Source organism: Orycteropus afer, unplaced genomic scaffold (assembly GCF_000298275.1).
Source record: "Orycteropus afer afer isolate SDZICR_OR568_19922 unplaced genomic scaffold, OryAfe1.0 scaffold00461, whole genome shotgun sequence".
Taxonomy (NCBI): Eukaryota; Metazoa; Chordata; class Mammalia; order Tubulidentata; family Orycteropodidae; genus Orycteropus; species Orycteropus afer.
In genome coordinates, this window is record NW_006922048.1 from 1,812,668 (window position 1) to 1,826,686 (window position 14,019).

Here is a 14,019-nt window from a genome sequence, read left to right on the forward strand (position 1 = left end):
TTAGTAGCGGCGAGTGAAGCGGGCTTCGTTAGGTCTGTTCCCTCGGGTCTGGCCTCCAAATCCTCCTTGCATTCCGCCGCGTGGCATCACATGGCCCCGGGAGGCTCCACTGGGGGCAAAGCTGCCCCGCCTAGGAACAAATTCAGAGTCTTTTGTCCATGAAGCCCTCCCACTGTGCAGACAACCTGTCCCAAACTGCACACGTTCATTGGGATGGGCACGCCTGCCCAAGGGCAGGGACTCTTCTGGGCTCTGGAGCAGCGCCCTCAGGAGACAGGCTCACACCCGTTTGAGGAGCATGACACAGGAAGGACCATCCATCACAGGGAAGGGGAAGGCAGTACTGGTTGGAAAAGACTTGACTGTTTTTAAACCTTCACCAAGTGAAGCCAACATGCAAAGAAGAGACAGGTAAAGGTGGAGAGGTGAAGCATCGAGGGAAAGACTACGCGCCAGTGACAGCACCTTACCCCGACATCCCTCCCCGGCTCATCATGTGGCCTGGCCCAGAGTGGCCAGACATGCTTCTCTCTCCACCTGGAAAACAAGAGAGGCCTTTCACACTGGGCACCGGCGGGGTCTGCAGCACAGCAACACGGGTGGAGCCCACTCAAGTGCCCCTCAGGAGATGCCATTTGGGGGCCTGAGGCCTGAGTATCGCCCACATGTGGCTTGTCCCCAAGTCACAGTGTGGGGTTGGATGGATGGGCAGACACCCAGAGTACCATGTCTGTGGCCTGGCCCTCTGCTCACTGCTCCACCAGTATCATGAATGAGCTCTGGGAGTGGTGGGCAGATGAGGCAGTGTGACCACCCTGCCCTCGTGAAGCTGGAAGACCAGCAGAAGGATGACCTTGAACAAATGCCACCTCTATCCTTCTAGAGGCTTCTCGGGACAGGTATCTGCTACCTGGAAGAACTAGCTCCTTACCTTGCCACCTCTTGTGGTCCCTGTCCATCATGCCTCCCTCGGCACCACCCTGCCATGCACGGTCATCCTCCAGTCTTCGGCCATGGTCCCCCCAGTCACGTCTGCCCCTTGGAAGACAGACATCTCTGATTTGGATTGCCCTCATCTTGCGGTTTCATTGTAACAACAGGGGAGGACTTAAAGGAGACAGTGTATGTTAACCCTCTACGGCGCCGGCCCGCCACTCCTTTCCCTATACCAGGTCCTTGGCTTGTGGTACGGGGATGCCACACTCTGCTCCGCTGTGTCTCAAGGCAGACAAGAGACTCACAGGGGTGATCTGCATGGAATTCCTTGACAGTTTCTAGTCCCCCAAAGAAAGGAGCACAAATGAAACCTGGACAACTGGGACAATCCTATCCTGATAAATGTGTGCGCCACTCAACTAACCCTTTCAGCTGACTGGGAGTGTGGTATAAAGCCGACCCTGCAGCATGGAGGATAGACACAAACCTGGGAGGGGGAGGCAGCCCCCTGCCTTCACTCATCCTCTTGTCTGAGCCGTAGCCACCCCACCCGTCGCGGGAGTCCCGGCCATGGCGCTCTGGTCCTCCATGACGCTCGGGGTAGTGCTGACCATGAAAGAGAGCAGAAAGCAAGCTTCGAATCGAGGCCTGGGCCCCAGGGCCTTTCAGACAATGTAATGACTACAGCAACAATAAACTCAAGCAAACTTGTGCATGGGCCCACAAAGTGCCGACACACACTCTGCACACTGTCCTCTGTGCAGGTAAGTCCTGTCTCTCACAGGGCATTTCATCTCACAACACAGTCAGCAGACCAGAAAGGCCACTCCCTGGGCTCACAGCCTGAGAGAAAACGGTACTCAAGATCACCCTGGAGCAGAGGAAAGAGATCAGGGCTGAGAGTCAGCCTAAGGAGAAGACCCAGACTCAGCGGTGAAGGGTCTCCGTGATGGCACCATGACAACGGGGTAAACTGTAGTCGATGTCACGAGACCGTGTGTGTGAACTACTGTATGTAAAGTGAATTTGGTCTGTAAACTTTCACCCAAATCACAATTAAAGAAAAAAAAATTATAGTTCATGAATTTAAGACTCTTTTTGGGGAAGAGAAATTTAAGAATCAGATAATGCTCTTTTGTTTATTGCCCACAGCTTAAACACAAACTTGGACAGAGTACAGACTGAAAAATAAAGCTGCCAGATGACACGGGCCACTGCTGCAACTGAAGGCCCGCCTCTCTCTCCCTGCCTGGATTTGAAAATGGATCCAGCCATTCTCTGTTCAGCCAACCAGTGACAAGGCCCTGGTGCTCGGGGTGCCTTCCACTTTTCTGTTTTCCAGATGGTCAGGTATCACCATCTGACATTTCAAGGCAGCACTTATGACTTAGGAACGTGGGCCAGACATGAGCTGTTCCAGGGCCAAACCGGGCACTGGGTGAGCAAGTGCAACCTTACTTTCAATCCCTGGGACACACACAGTGGTCGTTTGGGATCACAGTGGGTGCTGTTCAACAGAGCCAGGCAAACTGCACCAGGAGACTCTCGTGGTTATACAGCAGTGCAGTTAGTAACTAAGGCGGCACACAAAACCTAGGGGTCAGGATCCAAGAGGCTTCTACTTAGACAACCAAGATCCAACACAAATCATCCGATTCTAATCTTGCAAGCACATTTCCTCGAAGACCAAAAGGGAAAGAGAAAGGGCATGTGGAAGGGAGGACAATCAATTCTACAGGAAGATGTGGCTACAACTGTAGCCTGACTTACCTGTCCTTCTCGGTCTCCCATCATTGACCTTGAGCCTTCTCTCCTGAAAAAGGTCATTTAAATTCAGATGTAAGGCACAGGAGAGGCTTGCGTTATAGACAGGTTGATTAGCCCCAAAAGGAAAATAACCTTTCCCAAACGGAGCCTACAAAGGCCATACTGAGTTGTCATATGTTCAGAATGAAACAGAATAAGATACTACCCTTCACAGGCAGGGCTGTCAGGCATAGACTGACCTGTCCACTGAGTGGTCCGGGTAGCGGCCACGATCCCGATGGTCAAAATCGTGGAAGCGCTCCTGGCGGCTGAAGTCAGAATGGTAGCGGTCATCCAGAGCAGCTCGCTTGGCTTCCGGCCAATAGGAGTCATCTCTCCTGTGAGGAGCATGTGCGTATTTTAAAGAAAGGGTCGAGGGTATTTCTCCTGGCAGACAAATCAGATCTGCGGGAGATGATGAACCAACCCTAGACACACACTCCAGTCCTTGTCACCTCACAGAACGGAAAGGGGACTGGAGTGAACGACACCGACCAAGAAAAGCTGGGAGGGGATGGGAGATCTGCTCCAGCCCAGGCGACAAAATGACTCGATGTCCTGCTTTGCCACGCCCCCACTAGCTGGAGAGGAGTTTGGATCAGTGACGCAGCAGCCACCATGTGCACACCCGGCTCTTAAGGAACAATCTTGTGCTAAGAGGACATGACTAAATTATTCTAGAAGAAGTGGGCTCACCGGCCATCCACGTCATAGGGCCGCCGCACGGCAGGCCGCCGCTCCTGCTCGTAGCGCAGCTCCTGCTGGCGCCGCAGCTCCTCGCGCTCGCGGTGGATGCGCTCCTGCTCCTTCCTGCGCTCGTGCTCCACGTGCATGCGCTCGCGCTCCAGCCGTTCACGCTCCCAGCGCTCACGCTCCAGACGCTGCCGCTGGAAGGCCAGCTTCTCGCGGGCAATCTCCAGCCGCTCCCGCTCCTCCCGCTCCCACTGGGCCTGCATGCGCTGCTCTCGCTCGCTGCGCTCACGCACCCTGCAGGACAAGGGCAGCAGCTAGGTGGGCGCCAGGTGGCCCAGGGACCTTGGGGCCACGGCTCTGGCCCCACTGAGCACTGCTGAACTGCGTCCTGTGGGCTGACCTTCCACCACATGACCACATGTGCCAAGGTGGCATGAGGCCAAGCCAGCTGAAAGGAGGAAGCAGTCAGCAACTGTTGGAAACCTGGGAAGGCGGCTCAGTGCTGCCTGGCCAGGGAGTAGAGAGCAGCAGCTACAATATGAACAAGGCCTTGTTTCCCAAGCTTCTTTATCAAGTTCAACATCTGAGTTCATGAAACAGACAACTCACAACAGGGAACAGAACACATTTCACCACAAGGAAGTCAATATCAGACCTGCTGCTTCCCAAACCACACTATTCCAGTAAGTCATGAGACAAGAGCTCACCCATTGCGGTTGGGACGATTACAACTCAGTGATCCAAGAGGACAGAGTAGAACTGCCCCATAGTTTCCAAGGCTGTCAATCTCTATAGAAGCCAAGTCCAAACCAAACCCAATTCTGTGGACTCAATTCTGACTGAGGAAAGAGTAGAGGCGCCTGTAGTGTTTCAAAAACTGTAATCTTTACAGAAGCTGACTGTTATCTATCTCCCATAGAACAGCTGGTAGAGTTAAATCATCAACTTTTTGTTTAGTAGGGCTTCTTGAAATGGGTCTAGTGCACTAGAACTGGAATCTTTCAATGATGCATGTAATTCAGGTAACCCAACACCAGGCCTACTGCCTGGAAACCTTCCCAATTTTGGTCCATTTCCTTCCAGGCTTTATCCTTCATCTCTTCATCTGTGCAACTACCAGTAAACGTTTAGATGTATACTTGTACCAACAAAAAATGGTTTCTAACAGTACTCCCTGCACAGAGGGCATGGTTATAACAAGAGTCGAGGGAAACAACCAAACCTGTGGACCCCGACTCACCTACGGGACTCTGAGTCTCTGGACTTGCGAGGCTCTTTGACTTTATCAAAAGACACAACGGACCGCTTCTCTCTGCTAGCCGATTTGCGATCTTGGCTCTTGGAAGCCTAGTTTACCAGAGAACATTAAATTACCAGAGAACATTAAAAAGTTAAAAGAAGAAACAGAAAACAACAAACCAAATCAATCGCCATGAAGTTAATTCCAACTCATAGTGACCACATTTGTGTCAAACAGAAATTTGCTCCATATGGTTTTAAATCTGTGACCTTTCACAGAAGCAGACTGCCAGCCCTTTCTTCTGAGGGACCCCCTGGGTGGGTTTGAACTGCCAACCTTCTGGTTAGCAGGTGTGCACTTAACTACCCAGCCTGGAAGGCAGACCAGGTATGTCTATGTCTGGGCAATGAATGAGAGGATCACAGATGACGACTCTTAAAGCCATCAAATAACAAGATGCCTACTGGTACTCATCTGGGCTGTCCTCAAGAAACTGTGGGTTTTGTTCATCGTAATTTTAAGTCACAGAACTCCAGCAACATTTGAAGCTGAAATATGATCTACTGAGTATACTTATCTCCAGCATTCAAAACAAATTCCTTACTTTTGTTCTCTTCCTTCATAATTAAACATGCAGCCAGTGCCTGGGGTTGCTTCTGGCACATCTGATAATTTCCTGGTGCCCTGACCTCAGCCAAGTCTACGATATCGACCTATTATATTTAGCCCGGTACCCACACTTTCATCTGTCCATTCTCCAATCATAGGTTTTAAAATAACGGCAAAATACTACAACATACTAAAACATTTGCACAAATATAGGAGGCCTGAGGACTGGAACATGGCCCTGGGTGTGTTGCTAGTCACCAGTAAATGGTAAGGATAGATCCCCGAGTCTCTGCTGTGTGGACACCTGTTTCCCTCCCTGCAAGCTGGGAGTTTTGTCAGATAGAGGGAGCCTATGTGACCAGATCCCAAGGTAAATCCAGGTATCGGGTCACTAATGGGCCCCCTGGAAGAAATTCTGTGTGCACCCGGTGTCATGTTCATTGCTCTGTGACTTTCATGGAAAGGAGCATGCATGAGGGAGCCTCCAACTGGATCTTCCCAGACCCTGCCCGTGTGCCCCACCACCTTCTGTGCCAGGGTGGCAACTCTCGCCATGAGCACCACTATATGCTAAGTCCTTCACGTGCTGCTAGAGGGATGTCAACCATGGCCGTCTTGGGGACCCCTGGCCTCCGTGTCCATTCTTGTAAGGCGGTCAGAAAGTGAACTTAGGAAAATCAGTAACAGTCCATGTAATGGCAGGCTGAGTGAAGTGTTAAGTTGCTGACAGCAAGTAGTGGGAGGCAGTGACAGGGTTACAGAGTGGGGCACCAGGCAAGGTGAGCACCTGGCTTAGTGTGTAGGCTAGACGGGCTGGCTGGGGTCTCTCATGGAGGTTCCTGTGTGGGCTGGGTTGAGGAAGGAGAAATGGAGAGCTGGCTAGAACTTTCCAGGCAGGCAGTGAGAATAATACAGCAGGGTGGACTACTGTACGCTGTCATCACCCCCATAACCGAACTTAAAAAAAAATACCAGCTTCAGAGAATAAAAGCAGCAATTACCATCAGAGCGAAGTATGACGGGGAGGCTTTAAAACACTTTCCAATTCTCTAAAGTCCAGATTCCTACATTTTTGAAAATGCAGAAAGCATTTATCAAATAAAGCTCAAGAATTCCCTCAAGGGGGGATGTTTGGGACCAGGTTTGCTGGTCCAATAGAGCCTGGTGGAACCACTGAGACTATGGCCCCTAGCTACCCTTCAGGTCTGGAAATGAGACCACACCTGTGGTTTCCAGCCAAGCAAAGTACAGGTATGTGAGTTGAACATTTACCTCAAGTGGACACATGCCCTTGAGAGAACAATCATGGGAGAAGGAAGGGCACCTTATGCACAGGGAGACAGCTTAGGGGGCAGTAGAGTATGGAGGGATGGACACTGGGAAGTGGTACCTTGGGGAGGAAATTGGAGGGGAGCTGTTGCATTGTGGTAAATTGTGGTCAATGACATGAGACAAAGTATATGTGAACTGCTGTATCGAGAGTGATTTTGCTCTGTAAATCTTCACCCAAATCTAAATAAAATAAAATTAAAAAAAAAAAAAAGATTTCCCTCAAATCTGCAGAGAAATGTACACTTATAAGGAAGAGTAAAGAACACAAAGTCCCTTCACCAGGAAAGTCGATACTTACTCTTTCTTTGGACCCAGATGTTTTCACGCTGATGACAGGCACACCTTTGGACTTGTCCATGACGACAGTCCGCTCAGTTCCACGACTTCCTACAGGAAAAAATGAAGCAGTGTAAAATAAGATGCAACAAACACCAAAGAAGCAGGGGAGAGAGGATCGTATAGGAAAACGAAGTCTAGTTTGTTTTGTCAACTGACCACGGCCCTTCAACAAAGCACACCAGCTAGGAACAGAGATGCGGGGAGGCCCGCGTGCCACTGCTGGTGGGCTACCTGACTTTGTGGCTCTAGATCGCTCAGAGGGTCCGGATTTCTGATCATCTGGATCTTTACCCTTTTCTCCGCTTCCATCTTCACCCTTTTTAGCGTCGTCTTTCTTATCGGCTTTATCATCCCTCTTGAGGTTTGCAGATCTGCAATAACACCAAGATACAGAGATCCGACAGATCAGGCATCAAGGGCACAAGCTGGCTACAACTAGATTCCTGAAATGAGCACTAAACGACAAGGCAATAGCCTCACTGGCCTTAGCAGGGACCAGGAAGTGCCAGCATGGCCTAGTCTGAATGGCTGTGGGAGAGGGACTGCAGAAAGTAAACCCTCTCCAATGACTGGTGGCCAAAACCCTCCAACAAAAGGTGAAAGAATAAAGATGGGGTGCAGAAAGGTATGACCTGCACTTGGCCTTGCCCATCTATGGAAAACCTGACTGGGGAATAAGTGTCACAAGAGGAGGAGGGCCTTGTGATGTGCGGGAAGAGTAGTACCTGTCACTGGTGCTCGACTTCTCCTTCTTCCCCTCGCCCTCTCTCTTGTCGGAGGTTTTCTTTCCCGCAGGTTCATTTTTTGCCTGGAATCATATGGACAGAAGAAAGAGACAATCAAAGCAGGTACTACCTGACTGCCTAACAATGGCCAGGACCCAGGAAGAAAAAGGCCACTTACTTTTTCCACCGAGATCATCTTCCCATGGAGCTCCGTTTTGTGCAGGTGGTTGATACACTTTGTGGCCTCTTCCGCGGTAGACATGGTGACAAAACCATAGCAGCGAGCTCCAGGACTCCGGGCGTTTGTCACCACCTTGGCACCCACCACCTCAAAGAAAAGCAAGCCAGTGTGGTTCACACACCAGGCTGACACAGCCCCCAACACTGTAAACTCAACACACAGGGTGCTAGGGGGGTTGGTGCTGTGTCCCCCCTGGAATGAAGTCCAGCAGGGAAATCCTGTCACCTGAAGCAGAGCAGGGGCAGATACAGCATTCTCTCTACTGCCCACAGCCCTAGCTTACTCTCAGGGTCAGGACAGCACTGTGAAGAAGTGGAGGAATGCAGACAAAATGAAGAGCTCTGCGGGCATCCCTGCACCATTCATTAGAAAAACGTGAAAAAATGATACAAAATAGACAACCATGCTACGTGAGGGGTAATACACACCTATGGACCAAGGTGGGTATTAGGCCAGGCTTGCATAAAGTTCCCTGGAGGACAAAGTCCACTTGACTATGAATGACAAGAGTCAACAAGATGTCCCAGGCATGACAGGTCCTTTCCATGCTGCTTGATTTAATCAACCACCAAGTCCAGGAAGCAGAAAGTTGGACCTGCCTTTTCTGGGAGGGAGCCCTGTGGCTCAGGGGAATGCCTGCTGCGAGCAGTGATAGAGCCCCTATGTGGGCTGCTGCTGTTTCGCTGAGGCTTAGAGCCAAAGGGGTTTGTGAGCCGTCTGCATTCTACCCTAAGGACCTCCAGGGAATCAGGAATGGGGTCCAGCTAGGGAGACTAGGCCAGGGAGCTCCCAGCCACCCGCCCTGTTTTAGGAAAAGCCCAGGCAGGTGACCAGTCATTTCCACACCACATGATACTGCATTTTCCTCTTAGTAGCTCTTGGGTAAATACTGCTGCTCTGATCTGGCCTCATTCACTCTCAGCTGCTATGATCCAGCTCCACTCAGTAGTTTTTCCTGTCTCGTGACCCCCTGCTCTCCTGCCCTTTGCTAGCCTTAAAGCCCTCCCTAGGTGCTAAGTCTTTGGGATGGCAGAAACAGATCCACAAAGCCTTGGAAAGTTAAGTGGTGGCCTGGGGGCCGGGCGGGCGAGCAGAGGGGAGAGATGTAAAGCCATCTGACAGCAGAGCTCACACCTCCCCCTGGGCAAGGACAGGCCAGCCTCAGGCCATCAACACTGCTTTCAAATCTCCTCCTCCAGAAAAGCCCTGGTTCTCTTACCTTCCCGTATTTGCTGAAAAGATTCTTCAGATCTGTAGCTCTGGTGGTAGAAGATAGTCCACTAACCCAGAAATTTCTACCACAACTGCTACGACCTAATGCAAAACAAAGTTCTGGTCAATGCAGTACCTGCAAGATCCTGAACCTCTAAGGTCCATTTCCCACCAGACATACTGCCCACTTGTCCCCTGATGCCAGCATCACCAAGCAAGGGTGGGACAGGCCCACTGTCCCCAATGACCTCTGTGGATACACTCTGGGCCCGACAGGACCAATGGAAATGGCAGTAACAACAGCAAGTCAGGGGCTTTTAGGACCATCTCAGGTATCCTCAGAAAGTCACCCAAATGGCACCACATGACCTCATGTCAGACTGCTGCTGTCAAGCAGTAAACAGATGGCTGTACTTTTCTGTAGTGTGCACCTCTGCGTCTGTGCCCTATTTTTATTCCTTTCAGAAGCCTGATTAAAAAGTAATTCTGGCCAGAATTACTTCTCAAATAATGACTTTTAATCCAGGGTTAAGATGTCAATAAATCCAAAACACTAGGTAAACCCCAAGATATCTGAAACTAGAAGTATTGTTCAATTTAATGTCTTTGTCACTGGGTGGTGGAATTTGCAAATAACAGGGCTGAGAACTCAGAGCCCTCCACCGATCAATGATCTACCATCTCTCAGGTGCTGGCCTATTCCTAGCATCTGGAACCTGCAGGATTAACTGCAGAGAGAGGAGAAGACTTCATGAAAGACCTGCGGGGATCATTTGAGTAAGAAACACTGTTTCCTACAAGGAGGAATTGAGGACCCTGCTGCCGCCAAGACCAAACATGTCGTGAGAGACCGAGGTCACCTTGAGAACCTACCCTTTTCCTCTTTGGAAAGGCGTTTTGTATCCGAGTCATCTTCACCAGAACTAGAGACAAAACATAATGTCACTCCAGAAGGAACATGCATAGAGTAAACCAAATTCAAAATTATAAAATACGTGCTGAGGTTGCATACCTACCCGAAATTTAGTTCTGAAAAAAATCACACCCCAAGAAACTTGTATTGGAAATCTGACCTAACCATAAGATTTCAGACCCACAGGAGTTAATTAATTCTGCTGGACTAAAGATAATTAGGAAGAATTAAAGAACACAACCATGATAGGTTGAGAAAAGAAAAAGAAAAAAAAAAAAAAAAAAGGATTATGTAATCAGCTGAAAATACAAAGAGAAATAAAACACTCTCTAGAAGTTAACTACAACTGCATCAGTCTGGCTGGCCGATTGCAGACAAACAGCTTATGTGTGTCATTAAGTGACCAATGAAAGGAGATAGCGTCTGGTCTAAAACTGAGAAAAAAACAAACCTCATTTTCTGATCAGCGCCCTCACTGGTTGAGGACTCTTTAGGAGCCGGAGGGACTTCATTACAAGCTTCATTATCAAGCTTCTTCACGTCTTCTTTGCTATCTCTGGGCTCAGGGCTTTGGGCTTCCTGGGCCGCCTCCGCCACCTCCTCGCTAGAGGCGTCCGCGTCTTCTGGGCCTTTACTACTCTGCTCAACTGGCTTCTCTAGCCCTACGGGCTCACAGTCCGGGCTCTCACCATCGCCTGTCTGCTCCACGGGCTCCCTTTTCACTACCGCTAACAGGGTGTCTGCCTTGCTCCACTGAGCGTGTGTTGACTCGCTGGCCAAATCTAAATCGCCCTCCTCCTGCTCCTCCTCCGGGTGAGCGCTGTCAAAAAGGTCCTCTTCTTCCGCGAGCTTTCTGTCTGGCCCCACGCTACTTGTATCCTGTGCCAATGGCTGCTCCAGCTCGGAACCTTCTTCTTTTACTGGCTCAGATTTACAAGTTTTCCCCAAAATGTCGAGTATTTTCTCATTTTCTACGGATTTAACAGGAATAGAATGGCACAAGGTTTAATTACCAGGGAAATAAAGCAATCACAAATGCGGATCTGGCACGGCTGCCACACTAACACGAAGAGAACGGCTAGCTACACAGAGATTGGAAAACCCGAGGGTACGCACATTTACCTGCTTCGACTACCTGCACGCCAAGCGACTACTGCATTACGCCTCTATTCTACAGGGAAGAGACAAGCATCCCAGAGATTTAACCCCCAAAACCTTCTGGCTGATTCTTGACAGTCTTCATTCTGTCGACGTTTATATATGACTCTTCCAAATTTAGCTTCCAAAGTCCAAGTTGCTTAACTGAATGAATTGCCATTCACTGAACAGCTCAATTTCCAAATTTCTTTGAAATTCTTTTAACAGAATCATCCAATATGCAAACCAGAATATCTTCCAGTGGTGCTCTGAGATATTTGCAGTCCAGAAAGTGCACAGTATTTGTTTGGAATTCTCATGAAGAAACTCTTTCCTCTTCGGGAATCCAGTATGTCTCAATGTTTTACAACTGTTCTACCTACAACTACCTGCACTGCCTGAACGAAAAACCAGAAAATTAAGCTAGTGACCAGTATCACAAGATCTGTTGTGTGGGTGCAGAGGCATTCGCTCTCAAGAAGCATGCAAAGGCTTTCTGTGGACACTTAAGTCCTATTTCTGATTTAAAAGTTAGGACACACATCATTTCACTGATTGATTTTATAAAATGAGCAGTCAACCACGTTCACAGATCTGGTGATACAGCTGGGTTTCCAATCTCTATGATCCTGGTATGTTCTGGATTGTAACCTTTTAGAACAATGTATACTACCATAAGGCAGCTTTATAAAATTAAAGAATTCAAATTAGAGAAGGTAGAAAACTAGAATGGTTCCAAACCCCTGGTGTTAAGTTTTTCATTTAACAGTACCTGGCTCCAGAGACGGCTCTTCAATTTCCTGCAACAAAAAAGACAAGTTAAGGCCATGCAGGACAAGGGAAATCTATCATTTACCACACTAGAAACTAGGGTAACTGAGAAGACAGTGTTTGAAAGGCAGACTAGGTAATTCACAAAGCAGCAGCTGGAGAAAGGCCCTGTTCAGGGCAAGTACCCTACAGCACTGCGGTCCACCTTGCTATCGTGGTTCTGAGCCCATGCTTACTGGTCTCCTTTTTTGCAGCGTTTCCACAGCGCCTGGATCCCACTTCCCTTAGAGAATGTATCACACAGTACGGGGACTGATGGGTTGCATGTCCTTGTGACTTACACTGGTTTGAAGAAAGCAGACAGTGTCTCCCTCCTGCTTTTAGTATCAACACAAGTGCCTGACACTGAGCGGTTAATTAATTGTTTATGTATCAGTCTACAGGTGGTGTTGACTACTGCTCTTAGTTTACACAGAGGTGCCCTTGCCACCTGGTCACTCAACATTCTCCAGGATCACTTACAGCCACTCCCCATTCCCCTCTTCCAACCAGTGACCTCACCAGGGCAATTCTAACTTCTAAATAGCGCTCAAACTCCTCCTGACAAGCACCATTAACTCCAGCTATGGTGTTTCCCCACGTACAGTGGCATCTGGCTCTACTATCCCTGCCTACACTGGCATGAACCTTGTTGCTACCACAACAAGTATCTCTGTGGGTTTCCACAATGGCTCTCGATACCACCTACCTCCCTGATGCTCCTGTCCTGGCAAGTCCTGCACACTCCTCAGTTTTCAGCTTAGGGAAAATCTCTAGAAAGATTTCTCTCCTAACTCTCTCTCACCTAAACTCCAGCAGGTCCCCAGGCTCCTATGTTCCCTACACAAACAAGGGAGTGGCATTCTTCTGGAGTAAGAGCCAACACTGATTAACACTTAAGGCGGTTCCAGGCACAAATGTAAGGACTTCACATACATTAAGTTATGGAATCATCAGATAACCTAGGAGGTTGGCACTTTAGAATCATCCTTTCAAAAACACAGATTAGCGAACTGTGGCAGAATGACTCAGTAACTTGCTCAAGGGCACACAGTAGGTGGGAGGCAGCATTACTGGTGACCAGCACCATGCCCTACAGGATATTTATACTTTTTATATATCTGTTAAAATTACATACTCCTGCCACTAGAACATGACATGGTATCATGGGAAGCTCTAGAAGCGACACAGTTTCACGGTTTTTCTTTTCCTTCCCTTCCTCCCATGGAACCTAGGCGATGCTGCATAATGAAGGGTCTGAAGACTGAGCCAAGAGTCAGCTGAGGCAGAAAGTTCAGCAGAGAAGCAGAATCTTCACCTGTCTCCAAGTGGAGTTAAGTGGGGTTATCATTCCTGCTTTCACCTGTGGGTCTCTGACACCCAGAACAGGACCCAGCCTGATTCTCCTTCCTGAGCCAGCGAAGAGTGATGACACTTTGTTGCCAGAGAGCAAGTTATCATTGCTACACATGAATTGGGATTCAGCAAGTTTGTGGGAGGGCCGAGCCCTCTTCAAGGTAGGGGTTCTGGCTCTCTCATTGTCTACTTGCCCGTGCCTGGCAGTAGTCCACACTGCCAAATGTGGACTATACTGGATTTACTCACTAAATTTCATACTGAAAACCAGGCAGCCACCCTGACAGATTTACTCCACCAGTTAACATCCAGGTAGCCGACTAGCAGAAACCGTAAAAGGAAACACATCTCCCAATCACACCTGAAAGAGAGCCCCATCTCCTTCGTCTTCATCTGAGATTTAGTATTTACACACAGGGAAGTAAAATAGCCAAGATGATAAAGTCAGCAGAGAAATATGTGCACTTTGTGTGAGGAAAAACTCCCCAAAGGCAGGAGCAGCCCCTGCAAAGCACCCTCTCCCAGCGCTCTGCCCGCCCAGCTCTCTCCCCTCCTCGTTTGTGCTCCGACAACCTTAGGGAGAGGCAGCCCCGGCTGTTTCACTTAACAGTCTTTGTATAGGGGACACCATCCACACAGATCAGACTGGCCTGCCTCTCCCAGGAAATGC

General features: G+C 49.1%; 1 protein-coding gene across 1 annotated transcript in view; it reads right to left on the bottom strand.

Moving 5' to 3' along the window:
- Positions 1-14,019, bottom strand: part of SAFB (scaffold attachment factor B) — a 35,411-nt gene continuing 21,392 nt past the window's right edge. Inside the window, exons 6-21 of the mRNA XM_042782768.1 lie at positions 11,956-11,983; positions 10,498-11,017; positions 10,007-10,056; positions 9,141-9,235; positions 7,859-8,008; positions 7,681-7,763; positions 7,187-7,326; positions 6,915-7,003; positions 4,676-4,782; positions 3,439-3,729; positions 2,943-3,077; positions 2,707-2,749; positions 1,424-1,542; positions 932-1,032; positions 471-537; positions 1-130 (exon numbers count right to left, since the gene is read on the bottom strand). Coding sequence (XP_042638702.1) covers positions 1-130; positions 471-537; positions 932-1,032; positions 1,424-1,542; positions 2,707-2,749; positions 2,943-3,077; positions 3,439-3,729; positions 4,676-4,782; positions 6,915-7,003; positions 7,187-7,326; positions 7,681-7,763; positions 7,859-8,008; positions 9,141-9,235; positions 10,007-10,056; positions 10,498-11,017; positions 11,956-11,983 — 2,148 coding nt within the window. The remainder of the gene's footprint in view (positions 131-470; positions 538-931; positions 1,033-1,423; positions 1,543-2,706; positions 2,750-2,942; positions 3,078-3,438; positions 3,730-4,675; positions 4,783-6,914; positions 7,004-7,186; positions 7,327-7,680; positions 7,764-7,858; positions 8,009-9,140; positions 9,236-10,006; positions 10,057-10,497; positions 11,018-11,955; positions 11,984-14,019) is intronic.